At 42.1% G+C, this 18,145-nt stretch overlaps 1 protein-coding gene across 1 annotated transcript in view; it reads right to left on the bottom strand.

Moving 5' to 3' along the window:
- Positions 1–4,090: 4,090 nt before the first annotated feature.
- The window catches only part of LOC115074749, a 60,569-nt gene continuing 46,514 nt past the window's right edge, over positions 4,091–18,145 (bottom strand). The window contains exon 7 of the mRNA XM_029574512.1: positions 4,091–4,711. Coding sequence (XP_029430372.1) covers positions 4,154–4,711 — 558 coding nt within the window. The 3' untranslated portion in view covers positions 4,091–4,153. The remainder of the gene's footprint in view (positions 4,712–18,145) is intronic.

Below are 18,145 nucleotides of genomic sequence, written 5' to 3'. Positions count from 1 at the left end.
TTCGGCTAATTCTTCACAGACAGCTGGCGACTCACTTGTTTGGGTCGGCTGAAGAAGAGATGGTGGGGGCTGCACAGACTGTCTGCTCCTCCACCCCCTTTCCCCCAATACATTCCTTTCCTCTTAATCAATAGGGATGCAAATTTGTTTTAAATGAATAGCACATCCAAACCGGAAAAAGGCAATTTCTTGTTCGTTCAGAATGAAACAAAAAAAAATAACCTTGAACAAAAATTCTCGAAAATTTTCAGGTATTTTAATTTCATTTTTTAAATAATCTCTCTAAGGCCATTCTAAGGCCCCATCGCCCCCAAGAAAGCCCCAGAGTCTTCTCAGTCTACGTGGCTGGTATGAGTTAAGCCCACCTGAGACCTCTCCAGGTTCCTCTGACTCCTCTTTCCACCTCTGAAAAATTTGCTAGGGTCAGGGATCTCCCCAGGCTCATGGTCTTTTAAAAATGGCACCAGTGGCCTGAGGCCCTGGGATGAAAGATGTACTGCCTGTGTGCCCTCCTAAGAAAAGGCTGACAAGCCCTTTCTTCCATCCTTCTTCCTACCATCTCCCCACCATCACCCTCCTCCATATTTTCTCTCTCTCTCTCTTTCTCCTCATGCTGCAGAGTCCTCATAGATTCAAGTACCCATGCAAAAACCCTCTTGTACACCATCTTACCTACACATAGCTGGCTGTACAAGGATTCCTTCTGTAAGCCTTGCGAGCATGCCTGCCACTTATGAGCTGCAGCTGGATCAGATTCCTCCACAGGCTGGTAATGCATTTTGCTATGTAATCTACTTTGTGGTTTATGAACAGAAAGGCAACATATTAAATCAAATAATTAAAAAAAATAGTGCTAGTGTGCCAACAGCTGGTAAAGTAAAATTTTTAGCATGAAAAACAGGTGCTTGGCAGAGTCTATTTTAACGCACTTTAGTGCATAGGAGGGTAAGATTTCGTGAATGCATTAAACCTCATTTGCATTGCATGGACATTAGTATATCAGTTATTGGAGGTCTCTTAAGTTTTAGCACAATTGGTTGGAGCCAATGCAGTATTGGGTGGAACCAATGCAGTATTGTGAGCTCAGGCTACCACACAGGTTAGCACGTGATTGGATGCACGTTTTGGACATGCTAGGCTAACACCGGAATCAAAAAGGGGATTAGCATGTCCAAAACGCACATCTAAACATGCTTGTAGCTAATAGCACTCATAAAATGTAAATACCATGTAGATGAAGCCATTAACTATTGCCCCTGATGCAAAAGATCACCGTGCACCCAACACGCACATTTTTACATGCAAGAATTAATGCCTGCCCCAGATACCATCCTGATACCAACCTGCCCCAGATACCATCCTGATACCAAGCTGCCCCAGATACCATCCTGGTACCTACTTGGTATCAGGATGGTATCTGGGGCAGGATGGTATCAGGTATCAGGATGGTATCTTTCCATAGAGATCCCCCCTGCCCTCTCCCCCTTAGCTCCACCCTCTCAAACTAGATATATCCACCTGTATGTAAAGCATTGTCTCTACATCCTGTAATGCCTCGCAGATCCCGAAATTTGTGAAATTTACAGTTTATTTATCCTGTCTACGCATTGTACATGCTATTGGATTTTGCACTACTTCTTCCCATCTTAGAGGTTGGGAGACACATTATGTATATAAGTTTGCTATATCGCCTTCAATCTTTGCTCTTTCCTACGGGCGCCCTCTTTGTATCTTTGTATATAAGTTTGCTATATCGCCTTCAATCTTTGCTCTCTTTCCTACGGGCACCCTCTTTGTATATAAGTTTGCTATATCGCCTTCAATCTTTGCTCTCTTTCCTACGGGCACCCTCTTCTGCACATCCCAGTTCTTTCTTACCCTGCTTTTTTGTAACTGCTCTCTTCCTTCTTTTGTTCCCCCCCTGTTACATGTAAACCGGCATGGTATCTCTGATGATGGTCGGTCAAAAAAAATCACAAATAAATAAATAAAAATAAATAGGAGGAACCACAAGAAGCAGCATAAAAAAATTTTTTTTGACAGCGGTAAGGTTAGGAAAACAGACTCTCAGTTTACGAGTGTCCGTTTTCCTAACCCGTGGCTGTGCCTCTCCTTGGTGCCCGATGCCATGGACACGCTAGGGATGCACAATTTATTCCTTGCATGTCCTTTTTAGCATGGCAGCTCATTTGCCTAGTGCATTGGGTGCCCAGAAGAGGGGGATGTGTGCACGTTGAAAATACGTGCTCTCAGTTTGGACGCACATTTTTTCGCGGTTGGTATTGCATTGGCCCCATTAAGCCAAGTAGCGCATGTTTTAAAAGTCTGTGCTAAGCTTGGTACATTGGCTAGACTGAGAAGTGTCAGTACAGTGTATCCCTGCTCTGAGCCATGCAGACGTCCGTTTATAAAACAAGTTCATTATAATCACTTTTTTATTTTCGTATAATAAAATGGACTGGGGCATTCTTTGCTAAATTGTATGATGCTTTGAGCCTCATTAAACCAGATGTAGCTTGCTTTATCAAAGCTTTCCCCTATAGGTACAAAACTGTCATTTTTGATACACCAGACTACATGGCTACCCCTCTAAAGACTTTTATAAATAAGGCTCATTGCATGCTGAATTAAATAATACCCAGAATAAAACAAAGTATCTCAAAATAATTTTTTTTTTGCTTTAGCTGCAGATGGAGTGATGATTGAATCCAAGCGTAAAGCACAAATTGCTTTATTGCCTGTATTATAGATAAATTTACAAATGAAATAATTTGGTTTGTTAAACTCCTGCCAGGCCAGATATACAGTAACAATATGGAAGTCTTATTAATATTGCAGATAAATTGGCTTTTCATAAGTATGCATTCACATTTAATACTTTTTCATAGGAAATTGGACTTTTGAGGTGGAGATTAATCGTAACCCCTGTCTCGGGGGAACTTTAGACAGTTGCAAGACTCACACTCAATAGAAGAGGACCGGAAGGCTCATCTGCATACTGCAGCATCCCCCTGGAGAGGAGTCCAGAGGTCACCGCAAGCGATCCAGGGATTGAATTCCACAGCCCCAGCTTCCAGAGGCCCCACACCCTTTGCAGTAGAAGAGTACCGGAAGTGTGCGCTGAGTCCCTTCAATAATTTGAGTGAAGATCAATTTAATGGTAGTTAAAAAGGATTGGTAAGTATAGCTTTGGGAAATCTTTGTACTTATAAAAGTTTGGAGAAAGGTGATATAGTGGGAAAGCCAGTGATAGTTAATTCTAGTGTCTGTCTTTCCCACTCACTCAACACTTGATTTTTTAGGCAAGAGACACTTTCTCATTATTTATTTATTTATTTATTTGTTGAGTTTTATATACGTTTTTTGGTTGAGCCATCATAAGGGTTTACAAAAGTATACATTTTTCTTATCAGTTGTGTAACAGAAAAGCAATATGAACGTTAAACATATTCTTAGCAGTTGAGCAACAGTAAAAACCATTTGAACAATATCAGAAATAAGCATATCAAGTCCAGAGAGCATTATTAGGTTAGATGGGGAGGGTATGCAGGTTCAGGGAGAAGAGAGTGAATTTACAATTGAGAGTTCAGTTGAGAGTTGGGATGATTAGACATCTGAAAGTCAGTGAGAAATTTGCGGAACATTAGTGTTTTTAGGTCCTTTTTGAATGTTTTTAGGTCATGTTGTGTTCTCAGGAATTTAGGTAGGGTGTTCCAAAGTTTAGGTGAGGCAATTGAAAAGGCTCTTTCTCTTGTGGTTGCCAGATGTGCATCTTTGATAGGGGGAATGTTTAGGTAACCTGAGTTATTGGAGCGTAGGTTTCTTGGAGGATTTTGATGGATTATGTTTAGGGAGTTAAGACCTTGATGATCATTGTTTAGGATTTTGTGGATTATGGTCATTGATTTGTAGGCAATACGTGCATTAATAGGGAGCCAGTGAATTGAGGTCAACATTGGTGTTATGTGTTCACTTCTTTTTGTTCCAGTTAGGACTCTGGCAGCAGAGTTCTGCAGTATTTGGAGTGGTTTGAAGGATGAAAAAGGTAATCCAATTAGTAAGGAGTTGCAATAGTCGAAGGTGGAGAAGTTAAGAAGTTGTAGTACAGTTCTGAAATCATAGGGGTTGAGAAATGGTTTCAGGTGTCTTAGGGTTAGGAGTCTGTGGTATCCTTCCTTAGTTTTTTTTGCCTAGGAGGAAAAGCAGACGTGGAGTCCTGAGGAGGACTTGCTCCTTGTGATGGTGATGAAGGAATGACCTGAAGAGCCTTTTGTAGGCTGAAGCAGGAACACCCAGGGAGGAGCTTGCAGGTGGGGCCAGAGCGACCACTCCCTCCTGGCCCTTTAACTCCGGAGGAGAGACGCGGGCCTGCCCCTAGTATGGCAGGAACAGGAAGTCTGCAGGACCCTGGACAGCGGCCCTGCAGACGCCGACGTCGAGGAGGAGCTAGAGCTGGGCCGTGCAGGCCCGACGTGGGAGGCAGCTTCCTGCCGCTGAAGAAGAGGCTGATGGCAGCTCCATGCCGCAAGAAGATCCGGGGACTGTGGCCTCCAGACCACAGGATGGCTGGCATTGGCAGTGGCCTCCAGGCCATGGAGGCAGGAACGGAGCGGCTCCATGCCACAAGGGAGATCCCTGGTACAGCACCTGCCGCACCGGCATGATGGAGCCTCCTGCTGCTGCAGGGAACCCCTGAAGGGAAGATAAGAGCCTACTCGTGGCAGGGCCACAAGCAGGATCACAACATTACCTAGTGTAACCCCAATGGTAAAGTACTTTCTTTTTTTTTATTTTCCCTCCTCAAAAAATGCCCCACTCTTTAAAAAAAACAAACCCCAAAAAAAACTTTTAGGGGAGTTAGCTCCTATTGTGTAAACACTTCTTATTCTTAGGAACCTTTTTTAAAATTATTCAAAGATCCATATTTTAAAATAGCTACAGATTATGTTTAATGGTTATGTATCTAGCTTATTTTTAATCAGATTGTTCATTCCTAGTACAGTAGCTAACACCCATCGAAAATTCAACCAAGGATAATGAAGATCAGAGATGCTCAGAACTCTCTCTCCGCAGCCTGACCCCAGCACTCCCCCAACCCCACCTGATCGACCCAAATATTCCTGCCCTTTTCTCCCTCCTACCTATGTGTCAGGTTCCCTCCAGTCCCACTGCCCTGCAGTTCACTATTCCAGGCCACCGGCTTTCCAGCCTCCTTCCAGTCCAACAGCCCCATGACCAAGGCTGTCCCAGGCTCTCCGCCTGCCTCTAGGATACGTCCCAGTCCCACAGCCCCTCGTTCATCTGCAGCCATTATCCCCCAGTGGCCTGGGCAGTAAAAGCATCCTAAGTCCCAGGGTTGGGTGTGTGTGTGTGTGCACATAATCAGCACAGAAATGCACATACACCCAGATCTGAGACAGAATACGTGCATACGTTCTGTGATATACACACCTAGTGGCTGGGGGGTGTGCAAGAGAACATACCAGTCCCTGGCAGACAGACACCAGCCACTGCAGCTAAGCATATTTTATATACTGATATTTCAGTATACAGCAGAGAGCTAAATGCTAAAATATTGCAGAAGTCGTGGGATTTCTGGACCTAAGGCAACCTCACGTATTAGTATCAGAAGCTATAGTATTTTAGTGGTATGTGCTGTGTACTCAGAAAAAAAAACCAAGCAAACCATTAATTAAAGCATAATTTATATTTATCCATATTACACTGACAGTTTTGTCCATGCATGTAACCCTAATTAACCTGACAGGTTCAGAATAGTATGTAATGATGATATTACTAAGTAGCAGGTTTTATAGACTCACGTAAAGGGGGAGGGGGCTTTTTTTTTATATGTAGAGCAAAGAATACAGGAGTGTCAAAATACAGCATTTTCTGGAGGCAGTTTCTGAGTGTTATTTCAGTCAGTTAGATAATGTGAATTAAAGTTCAGGGTCCCACAGACCGTGAATCTGCAAGCTTCCCACCAAGTGATTTTCAATTTACTTTGTGGGGTTTTTTTCATGATGCCTATTGCAGATTGATTTGTACTGTAAAAATTGTTTTGCTTTGATAAATTCAATGCATATTTGTTGAGGTAAAAACTGATGCATGCTATTGTGTATGAACCATAAAGAAAGAGAACTGGTGTATGCACGTGAATTTGGAAATATTATTCTATTAACAGGATACAATTTTAAATATTCATTTTTTTTATTGGACATCATTGCAAACCTGGAGAAATAATTATATAAGTAATTCTGGCTCTGGCAACATTAAGACTTGCAATATATATTAAAAGAGTAGAATGCAGAAAGAGAAGGGAATCTATAGCCCTTCCATGCACTTGGCTGACTTAGTAGATAGATAGGACTGAACTGCAATGGAATGAGAGACCAAAAATATAAGAATTAAGGGGCTCCCAGTAGAGGGAGGAATGACCCAGGATAGACCACAACTATATATAGCACAACAGGGGAAAGGAGAAAGGATAACTGGTTCATGCAGAACAAGCCAGTGCTCCTTATTCAGAAAAATTGCTTAGCAATTGGATTTGAAAACTGTTTTGTGCCTGCTTTACCCTAGTTTCAAGAGTGAACCAGTATTCTTAAAAATCTAGTTCACATTAGCATATATAAAAATACAGGATTTGCTGAATACGGTCTAGTAATTAGAAAAGATTTCAGAAGAGTCTTATAAAATAATAAAATTAACATAATCTTCTGCACTGAGTGTCTGCATTCAAGCTTAAAGGTACAGCTATCTCCCTCCAATGTTAAGACACATTGCGGCTCTGACTATAAATGTTTCAAGATAAGAAACCTTCTGTGCTTTAAAATTCCATTCTACCTCTTAGCTTATTCAGCTAGAAATAGATTGTTACAGCCCCTGATTAATTTTAACCTGGGGCCGGACCAATGGTTCCATGACAGTGCTCTGCACTGCAGTATGAGAGATCTGGTTTCAATTTCTGAGTGTGGTTTCTGCTCCACAGGTCAACCAAGGCTGGGGATACTGTGAAGGCAGCATTCACAGGGTCCAGATTGTTGGGGTTTTTTTTTGTGGGGGGGGGGGAGAGTTTTGACCATTGCACATGTCAACACCTAATGGGCAGAATCAGGATGCATGTTTTACTGGGATCTAGATTCAGTAACAGTCCGTGGCTCCTAGCTGAGGACCGTCATTGCAACGGAAGTAGGGACTTATAAAGGGGAGAGAAACACCACGTAGTTGCAAATGTCACGTCATGCCTTCATTCCCATCCAAGGTGCAACCAGGACACTGTTAACCTGCTGTTTCTAAAACATCTACAACTCTTTTCAACATGGCTGCTTCAGCCTGTCTTAAAAACAAGGAAACGTTAGCGGAAAAAGACCATACGTTCTATCTAGCTTGGCCATCCTCATCAACTGCTTAACTCTACAATCTCTAGCACTCCCTCAGAGATCCCCTGTGCTTGTCCCGTGCTTTTTTGAATTCTGATACTGTTCTTGTCTCCATCACCTCCACTGGGAGGCTGTTCCGTGCATCCACCACCCTCTCTGTAAAGAAGTATTTCCTTAGATCAGAGTTTCCCAGTCCTCTCCTGGAGGCACACCTAACCAGTCGGGTTTTCAGTAGGGGTGTGCACAGCAATCAATTTTGTTTACATTTTTGATGTAGTTTCGTTTGGGTGTTTTGTTTTTTACGTTTCAGGATTTTGTTCGTTTTGGTTTTGGAAAATAGTGTGTGCTATTCACAAATAGTGCACTGAAAGTAGCACGCACTTTTTTCTGAAACGAGAAAGAAGATTCCAGGGGTCCCCAAAGAGCCCTGTCCCACCTCCCTCCGCCATACCTGGAGGTGGCCATTTCCCTAAAAGAAAGTCATATTTTGCAAAATAAACCCCCGGTCACTGATCCCGACCAGCCTTTCCCTTTGTTGAAAAGTACCCCTTGGGAGTCAGTGCCCAGACCACCCTAGCCCACCCTCCCAAGCCCCCCTTTTAATCACCAAATTCTCCTGTGGTCTAATAGGGGCCAGGGAGCAACCCCTCTGCTCCTGGACCCAGAGGCTACCATTTTGAAAAATGATGCTGGCTGCCCTTTGTCCCATCAGTGGATACCCAAAGGCACTGGTAACCCCTGTCACATGAGAGAAGCAATGAGTGGCCAGCACCATTTTGAAAAATGGTGTCTGGTGGGTTCGGGAGCAGAAGGTTCACTCCCAGACCCCCCACTAGTCCAGTGATTCTCAATCCAGTTCTCAGGGCACAGCTAGCTAGCAGGTTTTCAGGATATCCACAATAAATATGCCAGAGATAAATTTGCATACAATGGAGGCAATTCATGCAAATCTATCTCATGCATATTCATTACGGATATCCTGAAAACATGACTGGCTAGTTGTGCTTTGAGGACTGGGTTGAGAACCACTTCACTAGATCCCCAGGGAGAATTTGGTGATTCGGGAGGGGGGGGGGGTGAGGAGGGTGGAATAAGGTGGGCCATAGGGGTCCAGTTCCCAGGAGGTATTTTTTAACAAAGAGGAAAGAGCTGGGAGTGAGGTGGGGCCTGTGGCCAGGTGTTTATTTTACAAAATACTTTTTGGGGTAAAACAGCCACCTCCAGGGGCAGTTGGATAGGGGGGGAACAGGGGGTCTCTGTAGACTCCTGAGTTGCACTGTCTGTTATGGGTATCTGTGCACACTGTTTGCAAATATGCACACAACAAATGCTTTAAAAAAAAAAAAAAACCTCACAAAAATGTCATATTTTTTTCTATTGTTTTATTTAAAAAATGAAATGAAACATCATAAGCAATGTCACTATTATGTTTATGTTATTTCAAATTAATACACATCTCTTGTTTTCAGGAAATCCATAATGAATATGCATGAGATAGATTTGCTTACATTGGAGACCCAGAGTATGTAAATCTCTCTCGTGCATATTCATTGTGGAAATCCTGAAAACCCAACTGGCTAGTTGTGCTTCCAGGCGAAGACTGGAAAACACTGTCAAAGATTACTCTTGCCCACTTTCAACCTCATCCCATGACCCCTCGTTCCAGAATGTCCTTTCCACTGAAACCTGCCTCTTGTGCATTGATATCTTGGAGGTATTTAAATGTCTCTACCATAGCTCCCCTCTCCTGCCTTTCCAGATTGCTTTCCAGAAGATTTCAGAGCTCTGATCCCCTTGCACCAGGTGCCAGGTAGTGCCTGGTGGATGGAGCTGGGATCTGTACTACATAAAAAGATGAATTTTTAAAAGCACGGCACGTGCCAAAACCGTGAGATACGTGCGTAAGTCAGGCTGATGGCGCGCTGAGTGTATTTTAAAAGCCGCCCACACACGTGAGTACTTGCCGCTACGTGCACAAATGAAAAGTTCCAAAAAGAGAGGGCGTGGTCTGGGCGGGGCATGGGAGCTCCTGAATTTAAAATAGAAATTTGCGAAAAAATAAATAAATTTATGCACACAGGCGTGCGCCGGGGTCCCCTGCTGTGTAACTTCGCTTTCTGCCATGGACGACGTGTAAGTCGTAAAACAAAAAACTCCTAGGCAGATCAGCGGGATTTTAAAAGTCGGGGCTAACAGGGGAGAAGGGAGGCTACTAGACTAGGGGACTTTGGAAGCCCTATCCCTTATCTGGGCAAACTGGGAACGAAGTGAGAGAAAACTGCGTGTGTCTATTCAAATTCCTCATTTATGTAAAGATGCTGTTCACCCTCCCCCAGGTCTGGTGAACTTGCACAGATAATAGTATTTTTTTTCTTCTAGGGTTGGCCCTCAGAGAGGGGTCGTAACAGTATTGCAAACGAGATCTCAGCAGGGACCTATACAGGAGCAATATCGCCTCCCTTTTTCTGCTGACCAATCCTCTCCCTATGCAGCCAAGCATCCTTCCGGCTTTTGCCCTTTCCTTAGCCAGTGTGGCCACCTTCAGATCATCAGATACAATCAGCTCCCAGATCCCGCTCTTATTTCTTGCATAGAAGAAATTAACCTCCCCCCCTCTCCCCCACCACCCCGTGCTATACCGATCCCTGGGCTTTTGCAACTCAAATGCTTGATTCTACATTTTTTTTTTAGCCTTAAATCTTAGCTGCCGGAATCTAGACCGTTCCTCAAGCTTCACTATATCTGGCTTCACTAGGTCCGTCTTCATGTTTTCCGCAGCTTCCTGGGTAATCCGCCTCTTGCGGATTTTGGTATCGTCAGCAAAAAAGATAAACTTTTCCTGATGGCCCTTCCACAGCATCACTTATGAAAATCTTGAAAAGAACCAGTCCAGGGGCCGATGCCTGTGGCAGACCACTAGTAACGCCCATCTCCTTGAAGTGACCTCCATTTACCACTTCCCAGTTTCTAATCCAGTCACTTTAGGGTCCACACCAAGGCCCACAGAATGCGGCAGCTGTAAAAACTATGTGCGAGCCTCATTACGTTGGCTACCTCTATCATCTAGAATAAAATATAAAGTCCTCATCCTGATTCATAGCATTAGCTTTACTTTGGATAACTGGACTGTCTTTAAAGCAAGAGCATATGGGCGAGGTTAGCGATCATGGAGCACTATGCCAGAAGAACTATGCTTAATATCTGATTGTACAATTTTTAAAAGGGCCCTCAGAACATGGTTATTCAGACAGGAATTTGAGGAATGAGCTGTTAAAGATTCACAATCATAGCTCCATTATTATCTTCACAGCAAACCGTTTTTAAGTTGGCACAGTATTTTCATTTGCTATAGCAGAGTTGAAACTTTTGTTTGGTCACTGATATGATGAGTATGTCTTTTAAATTATGAATGTCTTATTGTAAACCTCTGTGACCTTTTTGTAGCAAGTAGTATAAAAGTACTGTAAATAATAATAATGTCGCCTTTGCGGAACCGAGTGAAAGGCCTTACTGAAATCCAGTACGCTACATCTAGCACTCTCCCTGAGCCAACTCTCTTGTCATCCATTCAAAGAAACTGATCAGATTCATCTGACAAAATCTACATCTGATAAAAACCATGCTGCCTTGGATCTTGTAATCCACTGGATCCCAGAAACTACACTATTTTCCATTTTATCAACATTTCCATTAAATTACTCACCACAGAGGTCAAACTAGCCATCCTGTAATTCCCAGCCTCCTCCTTATTTCCTCATGGTACTGCACTATAGATCACATGACTCTAGGAGCCAATAGGAGTGCAGGAGAAGAATGACCAATGTGAGAGCTGGAGAGGACAAGGATTTTCAAATCTGCCTGTTATTTTTGTTTCAGTGAGATATGGAAGTAGGAGAAGAGAGGTGCTGACTGTGATTCTGCTCAGTTAGGCTCGCTGTCCCCAGCTGGGATCTCACAATCAGTACCCCAACTAAGGTGTGCATTGGGAGAGAAGATGACAGCTCGGGAGGAGACTAGATGTAACTAATTAGGCATTACCGCATCATTTCTTTGCAGAGCCCTTGCCATCTCTTTTTATTTTTGCGAAAAGTTACTGTCTGACCACGGTGATCTGTTTGCTGAAGTGTATATGTGGAAGATAAAGGCCGTGCAGAGCAGAGTTGAGAGCATTGCTTGGGTGGTCCTTGGGAGTAACTCTTTCGCGGACATCCACAGAGGAAGAGCTTTATACTGGGCATTTGCATGAATTAGTGAGCCCCATTGATACCTTAAAAGTATGACTCTTCCTTTTCACTACATATAAGCTTGTGGATTGCAGCAAAATCACAAGTTCTTTGCTGTTTCCAAAATTAACTCTTGAATCCCTGGCCCCATTGCCATACCTCATGGGTGAAAGAGGCAATGCTTCACATATCCCAGTTCAACTCTTTACCTGTTGCCTTCAGAAGACCCGAGGGACAATTGTATATGTTCATGCATGTATATTACTGAGCCCAGTTATTAGTGTAAATATATACTCTCCAGTGCTAGAGTTATCTCACGAATCTATAAGTAAGGTAAGTAAATGTTAGGTTACAGATTATTCATAGAGTGTTGCCCTAAGGGCAGAGAATCTCAGAAAAATGGTTTGCATTATGTATGACTGTTTGTACCTGTGGCATGCATGGCTAGTCCTTATGAAACATAGAAATGACGACAGAAAAGGACCAACGGTCCGTCCAGTGTGCCCAGCAAGCTTATGGTAGTCTCTACCGCACCATAGAAGTCACCCCCATACTTTTCAGTTTCCCAGCCGTCAGTCAGGACCCTTGTTGGTTGCTGTTTGACTCCAATTCCCCGTTACCTCCTGCCGTTGAAGAAGAGAGCAATGTTGGAGTTGCATCAAGAGTTTCAGGCTTTTTGATTAAGGGTAGTAACAGCCGCATCAGCACGTTACCCCCATGCTTAATTGTTTTCCCAGCCCTGGTTCTGAAATAGGAAAAGCGGCATTGCTTTCCCTTGATGTGTTTATGGGTTCCCAGATACAGGGATACTAGAATTTTTACTTCCGGGACAGCTCTCCCACGAAGTCTATTCACAGAGGGGGAACCACACCCCTGGGTGGGGCTACACATAGCCCACTGTTCTTATTGAGTTGAAAGTCCAATGGTGCAGATGAAAACTGCCAGACATTTAATAAAAACAGCATTGCCCCTTTACTCTTCTCATAAACATTGCTCTATGCATGAGCATGTGTGAAATCAAAGTTCATGTACAAGTTAGTGAAGCAGAAATTGACTTCTCGCTGTATCTTGCAGCTCATTCAGTTTTACAAAGTGTGTGCACATTACAAATAAATTCCCACACAGAATTTCGCAAGTGTAGTTTCAATGTGCAAAGGCAAGCTGAATCTGCAGCACTGTCCACAGCCATGTGTGGGAGCAAGGTCGGCTGAATTCTGCTTCGAGGCTGGAAGGAAAGAATACTGAGTGTTTAGCATGAGCTATTGAAGGCAAATATATGTGCGTACTGCGTAATACTTTCTCTCACTCGGAATGAGAGCATCCTTATAACCAGTTCCCTGTAAAAAGGAATACCCATGATTCTTAGCAATGCATTTGTACGAAAGTTTACTTTCTATTGACTGTGGAAAGGGGTAAAAGTTTGTATGTTTGATGCAACAGAACTTTCTCAGCCTGATAACATAATGTTAAACACAATCTTAAAATGTCCTTTTAGGAGTCAATTTTGACATTTTCTGGGGAGCTTAGACCTGCATGCTAATTTTCAGATCAAAAGGGGGAAGCTCTGCTGGAAATGTGGGGCCAGAAAAATAAAAAAAAACAATATTCCAAATTTCCCCAGTCAACGAATCAGCAATTAAATAAGTACAAAACACTGGTTCAAAAACTTATCAGCAGTTTCTATAAATAATCCCAAGTACCAAAAAATGAAAAACATTCTGCACCAAAAAATGTTCATACATGAAAGGGAAGAACCTCAGACAGCGGGCACTCGTGTCACGTTGTGTGCCCAAGTTTCAGCTTTCACTGCCATCAGGGTAAAAACTAAAACCCTTACAAATTTCCAAAGACAAAAATCTTAACCGTTTCAGCTTTTTCTAATCAGGCGTCGGACTTTTAAAAAAAAAAAAAAAATCCTTGCAGTCCAACTTATGAAAGTGCAGTGCCAACCAGCAGCAATTCCCCCCACGTGGGCCACCTTTCTCTCCGATTCGGCTGCTTCCGGGCCTAATGATCGGCTTTTTTTGGCGACAGCCAACCATTTGTCTCAGGCCAAAGCTGTTGATAAGGCTTTGAACCAGTGTTTGGGTTTGTTTCATTTTTTTAACTTTTAATAAGAACGACTGACACAGCGGGGGTCTCACATAGGAAGCCTGGTTAGTGATGTCGGCAATATTGACGGGCCGTTGCAAATAATGAGGTGCTGGCCCTCAGACCAACGTGATCCAGCAAAGTATGGCAAGCACCTCAACATCAACAGAATGCTTGGCAGAATTTTTTTTTCTTTAATAAATGAAACAGTGCCGATTGTCGACTGTGGAAATGGGGAGACTGTTAGGCTTCCTGTTGATGTTGATGAGAATCTGATTTTTTCCCCCTCTCTTAAGATTTTAGTGGTCAGCAATACGTATTTTGCATTTTCCAATATGAGATTTCTTTGTAAGGAAGAAAGACTATATATTCTGCTTTCTGTTTTGTAATAATACTGTGCTTCCCTGCTGGGAAATTTGCCGGGAATATAGCATTCACATCTACTCCCCCAGAGGCATCAACAAGTTTCATTGTCAAAATAAATTGACATTTTTATGTAACCAACTATATTTCCTTATGAAAACCACTATCCTGTTTACACTTAGGTATCCTGAAACCCTGATAGCATCATACAGTGGCAGCTTTGGAGGTGAAAGGGTTGCTTATAGGACTGGAAAGTGCCACCTTTGCCTAAACTAATAGGGCAAACTAAGGGGATCTGAATGATCTGAGAGATAGTAATGGACATCTATGCACAAAGTAACTGTATTTACCAAAACTTGTGACTAATGTCATTCATCAACTTTTTCAGATTAAAAGAAAATTGTATCCTATGTTTAAAAAGTTGTGAATCAATGACCCTGGTACCTAAGGAAAAGGGAATAAGTAATTCACTTCCCTTGCCCAGTTGGTGGCGGTGAAGAAGCAGAAAGATATAACAGCCTGAGATTGAACTGATCAGACTTTTTGAAACAGCCCAAGGCTGTAGGAATGTTAAAGTATACCAAGAGTTAGCCAGAATGCTAAAGTATGTCAAAGGTCAACATTAAGTTATGCTTCTGCCCTCTGGTCTCAACTTATAAGAAATCATGTGACTTACAAGAATGTAGACGTCAATATTCAAAGCCATTTAAATGGATAACTCACAAGTTGTCCATCTAAATGGCAAGTTTTGCAATATTCAGCCACTTATCCTGCTATAATTTAACTAGATACGTCATTATCCAGCTATAATTTATCCAGATAAAAAAGAGGCTGTTTCTGGGAGGGCTAACTTGGCTGGATTTGAGTTACTGTATGTATATACGGCTAAGTTATCCAGCCTTTTAAGAAGTTTAATCTCTCCCCTGACTAAAGTTCTGCCCCTTCCCAATAAACAGATCAATTACCCTCCCCTGCTGATCACCCATTTCGCATAGAACTCCCCATGCCCTATCTTGTATTCTTTGAGTCCCCCCGGGCAGGAACGATCCTCACATGTAAGGGAGGCAGGGCTAAAACTGGGGCATGCCGAAGGGAGCCAGACGGAGATCTTGTTTGGGAAGGAGCTTTTAAGTGCAGGGTGTTGTAATTTGAGGCTACCTGTCCCTTTAATAATCCTAAGAAATCAGGAATGTGTTCCCACCGCTGGAGACACTCAGACATTATTGGTAATTACTGATAAAACTGGTAATAGGAATGTGCATTTGATTGAAACAAATGGAAAAAAACACAACAATTGAGTTATTTTTGTTTCATTCACAGCCCCTGAAATGAATGGAGAGGGTCTCACGAATGAGACAAAAATGTTTGACTCATTCTTTTATGTTTCCCGTTCAAGTCTATGGCTCATTGAGGATAAAAAACAACTGGTAACTATAGCAACCAACTCTTGCCTTTATGACCTCAAAGCCTTGTCAGAACCGAGGCAAGGAAACCACACAGAAGACAAATCACAGTGTAGCATCTTTTAAACTAACCTATAGATGCTATCTGGATCAAGTGACGCCGACCTACTTCCATGTGCAGGAGGCTCTGTATTTCCTCCCTAGCACTTGGTAGAGAAGGATAGGTTTGGAGAAGGCTTCTCAGAGTTATAAAAAAAATCTAGTAACTTAAAGATTTAACACTGGTAAAGGGCTGCTTCTGATCTTCTCTATGCTATAGTGGCCTCCTTCACTGTGCCCTAAGGACAGAAGCGGTGGCACTGTATTTTACTCTTCGCTGGCGTCGGCTGGCCCTGGAATATAGGGTGCTCTGGGCCACCCCTGGGCACCACGGATTCTTTCTTTTTATTCACTTTATAATTTTTTTATACCGCACAAATCAGCCAAAGCCACCAAGGTGTGGTTTTCAGTAATCACATACACAATAGGTAATATAATGAATAATAAAAATACTGATCAGTATGGACAACCTTTAAGAGGAGAGTCTGGGGGCGGGGTGGGGGTTCATAGGCCAGGGTATATTTCCTATTAAGGGGGAGAGGGAGGGGGGCACAATTAGACACCAGGTTTTATGGTGTATGTAGGGAGCTGGGGGGGGGGGGGGCGTATGAGGGGATGCGACTAGGAGTAAGTTTGGATATGGGGGGGGCTCTTTGGTTGGGGAGGGGCAAATATGAACAAAAGGAAGGGGTTTAGGAATGGGGCAAGGCCATCACTGTGCAACTCTAAAGTTTTTTTTTTAAAACCTTTTACTTATGGGCCATCTTGACAGGCTGTGGGGGGAGGGGATAGATAGCAATCTTGCAAGACCCCTGGGGGAAGTTTGAAGCATTGTGGGGGGATTTTTAGGCCTCTGGGCCCTTTAACAAGCATCCCGGGGACATTGGGATGCGCATTAGATGCTTTCTATGCTTTAGGCAATTGTATGCATGCAATGCAACTAATAGGGCTGGATATTTTAGTTTAAAAAAAGCACATGATATTGCTATGATATGGGTATGTAACATGTTAAATGTTATTTTACATGAGTTATAACCTTATTGCAGCTTAGTAAATCCTTTGGCAATTTGATACATTTTCAAGTCTAAAATTCCATAGGCTATCATTTACTGGTTCTGGAATTTTCCATTTGCCCTTTCTTCCTTTAGCTTTCACCATACTACTTCTTGAGAGAGCGTTAATGGAAGAGAATTATACTTCAGTATGGATCCAAGCACTTAAGAAAGAAATGCAGACATTTCCTGCAATAGATGTATTATACCTGATAGAAATATTATACTGAATTCTCAAACAACAGCACATTTATTCCTTCATGCAATGTTTTTCTTACCTCTGAATATTCTAGATCACAGGAGTGATTTAATGACACAGAGTGAACCCTATCTGAGGTTCCTTCTAAAGTGTGCCATTAATGTTGTAAACATTATTTCCTTTTAGATCATAATTAGCTGAAATTATAATGGTTTCTATTCTGAAGAATGTCTGACCTGTACAAATGGCCAAATATGTGGAAATGTGGAAGGCATGGTGCTTTTTACCTTATACTGCCACAAAGAAATTGAGGGAAATATTCATCTCTGACCTACGGCGACTTATCATATGCATAGGTTTTTGCACACTGCCAAAATTTACAGAATAGATTCCTCACCAATTTACAAAAGAAAATAAAAAAAGGTTTGATATGCACTTTTGTTGGCTTTGATTCGATATTGATCCTGCCTGGTGTATCTGAAGGAGATTCCCAGGTGATTTATATTAATAAATGGCCACTCCCAGTGGTTTAGAATTTTGACCTATAATAACAATCTTTCTGAATAATATTATCTGCCCTCGGGTAAATACCAGGGCTCAGTATCCGTCACTAGATTTACATTGCTTTGACAGTCAGGAACCTTTTGGACTAATTCCTCTCAATCTTGTCTTTTGCACAGTATCTTTACCATAATTACCGTTTTTTTCCCTACAATTTTGTCAGTTTTACTGTCATTTCTCATCACCTTTCATGGCCTGGTTCCTCCAGATCATTTCCCATAAACAAAGAATGAGAGAAGGGACTTTATGTAGCCAGGCCCTTACTGTGACAAGTTTTAAAGTGTTTTATAAAAAGAAAAAGCCAAGTTAATTCTTCAACTTGAGTTTATTAAAGAAACACTTTTCTCATCTTCCTCAAAATAGGTTGGAATTCTAAAGCCAAAATTTCTATTCCGTTAACACTTTTCCCCAACTATTGAGTTCCATCAGATTAACAATGTCTGCCTTCATCCTCTTCTAGCTGTAATCTTATCTCAGTTGGAGATACTGTACAACTTTATCTGTCTCTGCTTCCTTTTATCTGGAATAACCTACCAGTATTTTTTCAACTCAAATCTCATTTTCAAGGCTTTCCTCTTCTTTCCTGCCTGTGAATATAGAATAATGTTATTTGTTGAAATGTATTTATTTATTTATTTTAACTTACTTCCTATTTTCCTCTGTGAAGTTCTTGAAAGCTGGTCCCCAATATATTAAATCCGTCCAAAATAAAGGTATCACCTTCAACTTGTTTGACCTTTATTTCTATGCATCTGGTGGACTATCATGGCTA

Source organism: Rhinatrema bivittatum, chromosome 13 (genome assembly GCF_901001135.1).
Source record: "Rhinatrema bivittatum chromosome 13, aRhiBiv1.1, whole genome shotgun sequence".
Taxonomy (NCBI): domain Eukaryota; kingdom Metazoa; phylum Chordata; class Amphibia; order Gymnophiona; family Rhinatrematidae; genus Rhinatrema; species Rhinatrema bivittatum.
Note: the sequence above shows the minus strand (reverse complement) of the source record. Positions and strands in the feature narration are given on the sequence as shown.